The sequence below is a fragment of the Lolium perenne genome, chromosome 2 (genome assembly GCF_019359855.2).
Source record: "Lolium perenne isolate Kyuss_39 chromosome 2, Kyuss_2.0, whole genome shotgun sequence".
NCBI classification, from domain to species: Eukaryota; Viridiplantae; Streptophyta; class Magnoliopsida; order Poales; family Poaceae; genus Lolium; species Lolium perenne.
In genome coordinates, this window is record NC_067245.2 from 165,255,403 (window position 1) to 165,266,978 (window position 11,576).

General features: G+C 45.5%; 1 protein-coding gene across 1 annotated transcript; it reads left to right on the forward strand.

Moving 5' to 3' along the window:
• Nucleotides 1-7,019: 7,019 nt before the first annotated feature.
• Nucleotides 7,020-8,994, forward strand: LOC127333849 (uncharacterized). Its single transcript, XM_051360285.2, has 2 exons — nucleotides 7,020-7,471; nucleotides 8,378-8,994. Exons 1-2 carry the CDS (start codon nucleotides 7,115-7,117, stop codon nucleotides 8,852-8,854), a joined length of 834 nt encoding a protein of 277 aa, XP_051216245.1. The 5' UTR covers nucleotides 7,020-7,114; the 3' UTR covers nucleotides 8,855-8,994.
• The last annotated feature ends 2,582 nt before the right edge of the window (nucleotides 8,995-11,576 follow it).

Genomic DNA, 11,576 nt, shown 5'->3' on the forward strand with positions numbered 1-11,576 from the left:
TAATTCTAAAATGTCTTGAATAATTTGATACTTGGCAATTGTTGTGCTCATGTTTAAGCTCTTGCATCATATACTTTGCACCCATTAATGAAGAAACACCTAGAGCTTGCTAATTTGGTTTGCATATTTGGTTTCTCTAAAGTCTAGATAATTTCTAGTATTGAGTTTTGAACAACAAGGAAGACGGTGTAGATTCTTATAATGTTTACAATATGTCTTTTATGTGAGTTTTGCTGCACCGCTTCATCCTTGTGTTTGTTTCAAATAGCCTTGCTAGCCTAAACCTTGTATCGAGAGGGAATACTTCTCATGCATCCAAAATACTTGAGCCAACCACTATGCCATTTGTGTCCACCATACCTACCTACTACATGGTATTTCTCCGCCATTCCAAAGTAAATTGCTTGAGTGCTACCTTTAAAATTCCATCATTCACCTTTGCAATATATAGCTCATGGGACAAATAGCTTAAAAACTATTGTGGTATTGAATATGTACTTATGCACTTTTATCTCTTATTAAGTTGCTTGTTGTGCGATAACCATGTTTCTGGGGACGCCATCAACTATTCTTTGTTGAATATCATGTGAGTTGCTATGCATGTCCGTCTTGTCTGAAGTAAGAGAGATCTACCACCTTAATGGTTGGAGCATACATATTGTTAGAGAAGAACAATGGGCCGCTAACTAAAGCCATGATTCATGGTGGAAGTTTCAGTTTTGGACATATATCCTCAATCTCATATGAGAATAATAATTGTTGCCACATGCTTATGCATTAAAGAGGAGTCCATTATCTGTTGTCCATGTTGTCCCGGTATGGATGTCTAAGTTGAGAATAATCAAAAGCGAGAAATCCAAAATGCGAGCTTTCTCCTTAGACCTTTGTACAGGCGGCATGGAGGTACCCCATTGTGACACTTGGTTAAAACATGTGTATTGCGATGATCCGGTAGTCCAAGCTAATTAGGACAAGGTGCGGGCACTATTAGTATACTATGCATGAGGCTTGCAACTTGTAAGATATAATTTACATAACTCATATGCTTTATTACTACCGTTGACAAAATTGTTTCATGTTTTCAAAATAAAAGCTCTAGCACAAATATAGCAATCGATGCTTTCCTCATTGAAGGACCATTCTTACTTTTATGTTGAGTCAGTTCACCTATCTCTCTCCACCTCAAGAAGCAAACACTTGTGTGAACTGTGCATTGATTCCTACATACTTGCATATTGCACTTATTATATTACTCTATGTTGACGATTATCCATGAGATATACATGTTACAAGTTGAAAGCAACCGCTGAAACTTAATCTTCATTTGTGTTGCTTCAACGCCTTTACTTTGAATTATTGCTTTATGAGTTAACTCTTATGCAAGACTTATTGATGCTTGTCTTGAAGTACTATTCATGAAAAGTCTTTGCTTTATGATTCACTTGTTTACTCATGTCATTACCATTGTTTTGATCGCTGCATTCATTACATATGTTTACAAATAGTATGATCAAGGTTATGATGGCATGTCACTCCAGAAATTATCTTTGTTATCGTTTTACCTGCTCGGGACGAGCAGAACTAAGCTTGGGGATGCTGATACGTCTCCGACGTATCGATAATTTCTTGTGTTCCATGCCACATTATTGATGATATCTACATGTTTTATGCACACTTTATGTCATATTCGTGCATTTTCTGGAACTAACCTATTAACAAGATGCCGAAGTGCCAGTTGTTGTTTTCTGCTGTTTTTGGTTTCAGAAATCCTAGTAAAGAAATATTCTCGGAATTGGACGAAATCAACGCCCAGGGTCCTATTTTGCCACGAAGCTTCCAGAAGACCGAAGAGGAGACGAAGTGGGGCCACGAGGTGGCCAAACCATAGGGCGGCGCGGCCCAGGCCTTGGCCGCGCCGACCTATAGTGTGGGCCCCTCGTGTGGCCCCCTGACCTGCCCTTCCGCCTACAAATAGCCTTCGTCGCGAAACCCCCAGTACCGAGAGCCACGATACGGAAAACCTTACTGAGACGCCGCCGCCGCCAATCCCATCTCGGGGGATTCTGGAGATCTCCTCCGGCACCCTGCCGGAGAGGGGATTCATCTCCCGGAGGACTCTTCACCGCCATGGTCGCCTCCGGAGTGATGAGTGAGTAGTTCACCCCTGGACTATGGGTCCATAGCAGTAGCTAGATGGTTGTCTTCTCCTCATTGTGCTTCATTGTTGGATCTTGTGAGCTGCCTAACATGATCAAGATCATCTATCTGTAATACTATATGTTGTGTTTGTCGGGATCCGATGGATAGAGAATACTATGTTATGTTAATTATCAAGTTATTACCTATGTGTTGTTTATGATCTTGCATGCTCTCCGTTATTAGTAGAGGCTCTGGCCAAGTTTTTGCTCTTAACTCCAAGAGGGAGTATTTATGCTCGATAGTGGGTTCATGCCTCCATTGAATCTGGGACAGTGACAGAAAGTTCTAAGGTTGTGGATGTGCTGTTGCTACTAGGGATAAAACATTGATGCTATGTCTAAGGATGTAGTTATTGATTACATTACGCACCATACTTAATGCAATTGTCTGTTGTTTTGCAACTTAATACTGGAAGGGGTTCGGATGATAACCTGAAGGTGGACTTTTTAGGCATAGATGCATGCTGGATAGCGGTCTATGTACTTTGTCGTAATGCCCAATTAAATCTCACTATATTTATCACGACATGTATGTGCATTGTTATGCTCTCTCTATTTGTCAATTGCCCGACTGTAATTTGTTCGCCCAACATGCTTTTATCTTATGGGAGAGACACCTCTAGTGAACTGTGGACCCCGGTCCTGTTCTTTACATCGCATACAATCTACTGCAATACTTGTTTTACTGTTTTCTGCAAACAATCATCTTCCACACAATACGGTTAATCCTTTGTTACAGCAAGCCGGTGAGATTGACAACCTCACTGTTTCGTTGGGGCAAAGTACTTTGGTTGTGTTGTGCAGGTTCCACGTTGGCGCCGGAATCTCTGGTGTTGCGCCGCACTACATCCCGCCGCCATCAACCTTCAACGTGCTTCTTGACTCCTACTGGTTCGATTAAACCTTGGTTTCTTACTGAGGGAAACTTGCCGCTGTGCGCATCACACCTTCCTCTTGGGGTTCCCAACGGACGTGTCAACTACACGCATCAACCTCTACCTCCCAGAGTTCGATAAACCTTGGGTGATTCACTTAAGGGAAACTTGTTGTTGTTCTACAAACCTCTGCTCTTGGAGGCCCAACACTGTCTACAGGAAAAGAAGCGTGCGTAGACATCACCGGCCTCCCAACCGGCCAGTCCGGCGTGCCGACCGGTCAACCGGGCGCCAACCGTGCGCCGAACTGATCCGGCCTGCGCCCGGTCAGCCGGCCTACAGACCGGCGGGCCCGGCGTGCCGACCGGTCGACCGGGCGCCAACCGAATGAGCTCCTGGACGTCGCAAAATGAACCCGGTCAGGGTCCGGCCTGCCGACCGGTTTGGACCGGCTGGTCCGGTCCCTGATCCGGTCCGACCGGCCTCTGCACCGGACGATCCGGTCTGTGGTCCGGTTGACCGGGTTTGTCGGGAGAAAGAATGATGTGGCAAGTGACCAACGTCCATATTTCGAAGAACACTATAAATAGCCCTTCTCCTACCTCTGAACAGTTAGGCACTACACTACAAGCTGTTCTTGAGCTCTCTCTCTCATACTCCATTGCTAGAAACACCAAAAGCCTCAGATCTCCCTCCTCCTCCACCCAAACTCAAATCCCTCCGGGGAAACGTTAGAGGAGGACCCGATCTACTGTTCTACCAAGCCAAATTTCATTCCCCCTTGTATTCATTGAGAAGCTTGCTTCCTAGGGTTCCTTGGAAACCCTAGGTGGGCAAGAGGAGTCCGGAAGCATCCGAGCTGTGGATTTGCTCCGGGCAAGATTGTGAAGGTTTGGAGGCTACCTCAAAGTCTACCACAAGTGAGTGAGCTGTTCCTTCGTGGGATAGGCTCCGGAGAATAGGTTGAGCCTTTGTGGCGTGGGGAATCCTTCGTGGGACCTCCACCCCTCCAAACGTGACGTACCTTCTTGCAAAGGAAGGGAACACAGGAATACATCCTCGTCTCCGCGTGCTATCGGTTATCTCTAACCGAACTCCTTACTTGTGATTTAACTTCCTGTGAGAGCCTTCGTGCTCGAGTTAGTTGTATCCTCATATAGGTTTCTTCACCTAGTTTGCATTAGGCTCATCTTTATATTCCGCAAAGCCTAATATTGCAAAGAAAGAATTAAAATCTGTAGAAACCTATTCACCCCCCTCTAAGTTTACCATCTCTATACTTTCAGATAGCACACTACAAGAAGGCTTCAAGGGATCTCGAGGCCAACATATATCACATCAAGAGAGTCATCAATGGTATTGCTCGCAACAGGCACTTAGACAGAATCAGTCTATGCCTATCAGAAGTTGTACTAGTTTAGCTCATTCTCAAAATAATTGCCCTCTAGTTTTAGCTTTGCAAAATATCCATATGCAGGGAATTGTAATACATGATGTACATTGCTTTTGAGCTGAATGAATTTGGCGCTGCCGGCGCCTTCCTTTGTGCAAAAAAAAAACATGCGGCTAGGCAGTAGCGTGTTGTGGCTGAATAGGCTGGCGCTGGGCGAATCGCCCACTTCTTCTTCGGTTGTCGGGAAAAGGCCGTGCCATCATGCGGCTCTTCTTAATTATAGAACAAAAAGAAAGGTAAGCAAGCAAGTTTTTGCACGCTAACAATCTTCTTATACAACATGTTTACCAAGCAAACACCTTGTAAGTAAGCACAATAACAATCTTCGTTGTTTGCTGACATGTATAAGTGTAAAGCTAATACAAGGAGAAGTTGTACACATTGTAAAAACAATCTTGGTATCAGCTATCGCACTTATTCGCAGCTCTAAAGATAGACAACAAGGTGTTCGACGCAACTACACCGCCTCTCCGGATCAAAGCAAACTAGTCAAGCGGTTGAAGATCTAAGCTACCAAGTCTAGGTCTAAGCAAAACTACCAGATCTAAGCTAGGGTAGCTAGGGTTCTATGGCACTCACAATGATCTGACAATCGGACGCGGCGAAGGAATACGATGAGATGTCTGGGAGGCAGACAAAGTTGACCGCCACGACGGAGCTACACCGGCCTGAGAAAAGACTCTCCCTTACCTGGTCGTTGGTGAGAAGCTTTGCAAGACGGCAAGCTCGAATGGGGGAAGTGGTGGCGCGGCTTTTGGTGGTGAGACGGGCGGTGTAAATAGGCAGCCAATATCGGCGGGAGGTGACCGAATTTCTCCCGCCGAATTTTCCCGGACGCGTGCGAGCTCCCACCATCGTCTCGCACGAGCTCGGCGCAAAATTTCCCCACCCAGCGTGAGAAAAGGTTGGCTCGGCGGACACGGTCGAAACAAGTGTGAACCCCTCATACAGGCTCCAGAGTGCTTCAAACTTCGTGCAATGCGTGAAATTCTTTTGTCATGGGCAACCAAACGTTTAATTTATTCTTTCTGAAAGCGAGAAATGACGGCGGCGAGCAACCAATCACGTTCTTAATTTATTTTTATAAACAAGTTAGAGTTACTAGGGGTTAAGTTTAACAATAGCAAAAAGTCTATTCTAAACCTTGAATTTGTAGTGGTTCGGCGAATCAAACCCCGAACTTGAAATCCCTGTCGTTTGTACCCTGAAATATGTGATCCTGATCTAAAGCAAACCTTGGGGCTGTTTGGCAAAGAAAAATAAAAAAAAATCAAAAGTGCTATATATTGGCCCACATGTAAGATTCATCTTCTCCCCAATCTTTGACAGGCCAACACTAACAAGCTCCGCCAAGGTGTGGTGTGCACATCGGTCACGACGGTGCCTTCCGCGCCACGTGCCTATGGGACCGCCTTGCCGTGCGCGTAGCCGCGCCACAAAAACAATGGCATGTCGTCGAAGTTGGCCTGCCTGCCTCAGCACGATCGTGCGGCCCAGCCCTGGGAGCCACCACACTGCTGCGCAGCCGCCCGTTACCTGCGTGAGAGCTCCCGCCGACGGCGACAGGGTCCACGTCGCAACTCCTCCACCTCTCCCTGCATGTTCACTTCCCCCTACCCCTCCCCGTCCAATTCGCATCCTACTAGACAAGGATGGAAAGCAGCTGCATGCCGGCTGACTCCCTGGCCCTCACCATGCCGGCTACCCTATGGCTGGTGCTTTGTTTTTCTTAGGGCTCCTTTGATTTGAAGGATAGGAAAAACATAGGAATAGGAAGGGTATAGGATTGGAATGACATGTCTACTTGAATCCTATAGGAAGATGAAGTTTTTTTGATTGTAGCAAAGGAATTTTTCCATGAGGTATGGGCTAATGTTTTTTTCCTATAGGAATTACACTACAAGATTTCTATAGGAAATTTTTCCTATAGGCTATGTTCCTATGAATCAAACAACATCTATAGGAAATTTTCCCATAGGAACCAAATCCTACACAATTCCTATGCAAATCCTTTGAATCAAAGGAGCCCTTAGATGGGGCAAGATGGATTGGGATAAGAGATGAAGATGACAGGTGGGCTCCACTAGTCAGTGAGACGAAAGGTATTCCTAACCATGATTCTCCTTTTTTCCAGTCTGCCAAATAGCCCCAACCCCCAAGGTTTGCTCTAGACTGGGATCACATTGTTCAGGGTACAAACAACCGGGATTTCAAGTTCGGGATTTGATTTGGCGAACGACAACTAGTTTAAGGTTCAGAATATACTTTTTCCAAACAATACCCATGTCTTTTTTAACACCTGACAATGCCCACGTTGATGGGTCATCCGGTCATGCTATATGCAGGATTAATCCGTGGCCCTTGATTCCTCGCCAGTTTCCTGGTTTAGGTAGTAGGTAATGCAGCAACGGTACGCCTGCGAGTGACGTGTCGCATGCATCATCGATAACTCCATAGGCTCCCATGACGCCACGTCTCGTTGATCGGCATCCTAGGATATACCAATGCGCGAGTACGAGGGGGTGCGAAACGCAAGGATCGATCCATAGCTCTTCCACCGCTCCACGCCACGCACCACCGAGAGAGAAATGTGGCCGTCGATCCTGCTGCCCGCGGCAGCGGTGCTGTACCCGCCGCCGGCGTCGGCGTTCGTGACGGCGATGTCGGTGGTCTCGTTCGCGTCGCTGGCGTCCGCTGGCCTCTCGGAGCTCCGCGGCGAGCACATGGCCTACTCAAAGTTCTGGCACGTCATGTCCGGCCAGCAGAAGCCGAGCGCCGGTGCCAGCGGCGCGCTGCTGCCGGGCCGCCACGGGATGCTGGTGGCCTACATGCCGGCGCTCGTCGCTGCGGCGGCGTCCTTCGCCGTGCCGGGCGCCGTCGAAGGGCTGCGCGCGCAGATCCTCGCCGCCGCGCTCGCCGTCCACTTCCTCAAGCGGGTCCTCGAGGTAATGTATCTTATCGAAAATTATAATGTATGACCAGCACTGTTTCTACGTTCGACACCGACCCTTCGACAGCTATGTACTGTTGCAATTAAGAATGGTCCTGTACAGGAGCCTGTGTTACTAAAAAAAGTGCTGTTGCAACCACGAATGGTCCTGTACAGCCTGGGTTATTCAATGAAAAAAACATCACCTGAAAAATTAGGTATTTCAGTTGTTAATTGTTAGTTGTTACTAGTGCATTTTGGTCGCAGTACTCTGACCGTACTGAGAAGAAAATCACCATATCGAGTGAAATACCGCTCAATCCATTTAAATTTGCATTGAATTTGGAATTGTTGGTCTGTCCAACATAAACCATATGTGTTTTCCCTCCACTATAACTCCATGCCCCAATTTATTTGTCAGAGATTTTCGATTTCTTCTCCCCTAAATATTATACTTATAAAAAATGTTTAGACACAATCAAGTTTAAAATTTAAATTTTGTTCGAGAATTATTTGACCGGTTATCTTCGGTGACCACGGTTACTGGAAATCTTTGGTACCAATAGGCGGATTCAGCATCCCTGCACGGCACTTGCACGAGCTTCCTGGATGGGTACTACCTTATATCAAGCATTATCATGGTCATTTGAAAAAAGAATTAGCATCTTAAGCCTTTATTAAAAATGTAGTTTGCCCAGGCTTCCAATTATTCTTGGGTCCGCCCCATACCCAAATCATTGAAATCGTTCGATAAATTTCTGTGATTTCAGTGGTAGCTGAAATCTGATCGAAACTATATTTCACAATAATTTGATATTCAGTCTTATAGGTATCTTGAAAAAGAAAACCATTTTCCAGTTGAGGCAAATTATTATACTACACCGTTGTAACGCATCTAGTACTTTTTGTTTGGCTCTTGTAGGTATTGTTCATCCACCGGTATAGTGGAAACATGCCACTCAATACAGCTCTCACAATCTCCTCCAGCTACCTACTCAGCACCATCACCATGATCTACGCACAACACCTGGCCGTCGGCCTCCCCGACCCATCAACCGACCTACTCTACCCCGGCATGATCCTCTTCGCGATAGGCATCGCTGGCAACTTCTACCACCACTACCTCCTGTCGCAACTCAGAAAAGGAGGCGACGATGATAAGGGGTACAAGATCCCCAAGGGTGGCCTCTTCGAGCTTGTCACCTGCCCTCACTACCTCTTCGAGATCACTGGCTTCTTCGGATTCGCGATGATCTCACAGACGGTCTACGCGCTCGCCATGGCCTCTGGCACTGCAGGCTACCTCATCGGCCGAAGTTTCGCCACCAGGAGATGGTACGAATCCAAGTTCGAGGAGTTCCCGGCGTGGATCAAGGCTCTGGTGCCCTATATCTTGTAGGTAATTAGAATAGTAATTGTAGGTTCGTCCATTCATAAGTAGTCTGAGATTTGCCAAAGAGATGAATTAGTTGCTTGGTGTAAGAATTGTGATCGGATGATGGAACTAATGATATCGTCGCTGATGTTTTGATGTTCTAATTGTGTCACCTGACCAAAACTGCGGTTACCTGAAAACGTTTCTCAAGGGTGCACTGAAATCGATTAATCCCCTTAAAAAATCGGCAATGTTAGGGTCTTGCGATGAATAAACTGGTTTCAGAGATTACAACATGTATAGAACATTGAAATACATTGATTTGCGTATAGAGATGGGTGTGGGCGTGTGGCATCATAGCTGGGAGAAAAGACCGAGTATTGTACTCCAACAATAGAGATTATACTAGTAGTATAAAAGAAACGCCTATTAGCTGGACCTTTACTTCCAACCGGGAGTTAAGTAATTATAGAACAGGCGTTGCAAGTTTTTAAGCCAGTCAAGGAAGAGGATCCTACGCCGTTGAACTGAATCGATGGTGGCAGGTTTAGTTACTACCAAGTATGTTGCTTACACGGCAACAAAGCCGAAATGTTGGACGTGTTGAAATGAATAACCTTAATGTTTCATCAGATAGCACTTTATTTTTTAGGAATATGGTAAAAAATAGCCTGGACCAGTAAAATTTTGATTATCCGTGAGTTAAACCTGATATATCATTTTTGCCTTATGCCGCACTAAAAGGAAGTAAAGAAAACATCATGACCCTAAGCAACTCAACCATCTAAAGAAACCTACAACAATGCAAAAGAGAGGTGGCACCCAGCATCCAAGCTTGCCGATCATGTGTTGAAGCTGTAATTTGACATATCTAGTCTTTGTTAGGCCGACCCAGTGTCTCTATATCGTTACCGCTCTTGCCGAACTACTCCAACTATTAGACACTTCTACCAAACAACTACAACAAAAGAACGATCTCATGGAAAACGGTGGTATAATATACTTAATATACTTAACAGCCCCTTTACGTCTAACGTGGATAACACATCCAATCACGCCCAATAGGGCCGTGGATAAATTTGGGATTAATGGTGCGGGGATTGAGCCTTGAACCGAGTACCATTTAGATACTTCTATCAACCAACTATCTTAAAAGACTGGTCTAATAAAAAGTGGTGGTATGATATACTTAACACTAGCGAGCACCCTCAACTAGCCCTCCGAAGAGAGGTAGCCATGCAAAAGGGAGAACCGTTGGTGAGAGAGATCAACGACTCGATAACCTGGCTTTGGACTTGCAAGGGAACACACCATGGACATGCATGTGTTGGACACAGAGATCTCCAGTCCACATAACGTCGCCTATCCACATCAGGCCAATCGAGCCTAACTATATGGTTACCACTCTTGTCAACACCATCCACCTGCTCGGTGGGGGGGGGGGGGGGGGGGGGAGTAAGCCCCACAAAAGGGAATACCGTAGCATATAACAAGGAGTTCAACTAAATGACTGATTCTTGAGAAGGTGCCCCTGCTCACCCTTTGAGGGCAAGAAGATTTGAAGGAGAGAGTAAACTTTGCGAGACAAAGGACATCCAGAGAGATGAAATCAAGAACTTGTTAACCCGACATTAGAGGGGCGGATCTAGTAGATACTAGAAGGATGAGCAGAGGCGTCTAGAGGAGCTCACAGGAGCACAAAATGACCATATAAGTGGAGCGGGGAGGCTAAAGAAAAGGTAGACGAGAACACCTTAGCCGAAATTACAATGAGCCACCAAAAAATGCATTTTGGCCTTTTGGTCTTAATGATTCTGAATCCAAGCCAAACTCTAAGAGATTGGAAATTTTTGTCAGATTCATCAAACTTCAGTTTGAATTTCAGTCACATTCAAGCAGGAATATTTATCATGTGTCCTGGCATTGAAGACTGAAAATACTAAAGTTTTGATTATTTATTTAAGTGCTGCTAAAAATAATTACGTTTGGTCGAAATATTTTGGTGACTCATGAATCCAGGGAAAAATCTTAAGAGAGATATCAAATTTCATCAAATGTCCAAGCGGAATTTTTTGTCATGTGGTCGGATATGGGAAACTAAAATTACTTAAGTTTTGAAAACTTTTTTCAGTGCTGCCAAAAATATTTCACACACTGATATTTGAGACTATAAAATGATCATAGATCACTTGAGAACACAGTTTCTCCATGTCAGAATTCAGGCAAGTTCAGTCTACTCCATGGCATGTGTGCCTTAATTAACAGAACAAGAATTTACAGTGGCGACAAAGAGGAACAGAGAAAAAAAGAATTAATATGAAAGAATAAATTCAATAAAACAAGTCTCACATGCACGCTACACATGAATTTGTTTTGCAAGATCATCACCCAAATCTTCAAATTTCCCAAGCCGATTTGAACAAATTAGCACTCGCTGATGAGCTCCCGTATGGCCCGCATGGTGGCCGGGGAGAAGATGAAGCTGCTTGGGGACAGGAGCGATGATGCAGCACCCGGAGAAGTAGAAGGCCCCGGATGATCATCACCACACGGCGTACGCTGCTGCTGCCCGAGCGCGAGAGCCAAAGCTTCGGCGGCTGCCGACATTGAGGTTTCATCGTCGTCCCTAGCACCGGACGTCGCCTCTGGCTCCGGCAACGTCGCTGCTGTTGATGTCGACGAAAATGACTGCTGCTTACCCGTGAGTCTCTGCACCACAGACATGAACTCGTCCGGCGCAGCATGG

What these genes read in the sequence shown, in the direction of transcription:
- LOC127333849 (XM_051360285.2), top strand. Translation starts at nt 7,115, where the DNA reads ATGTGGCCGTCGATCCTGCTGCCCGCGGCAGCGGTGCTGTACCCGCCG. An exon ending in TCCTCAAGCGGGTCCTCGAG is followed by an intron (nt 7,472 to 8,377) that starts GTAATGTATCTT and finishes TGGCTCTTGTAG; the next exon opens with GTATTGTTCATCCACCGGTA.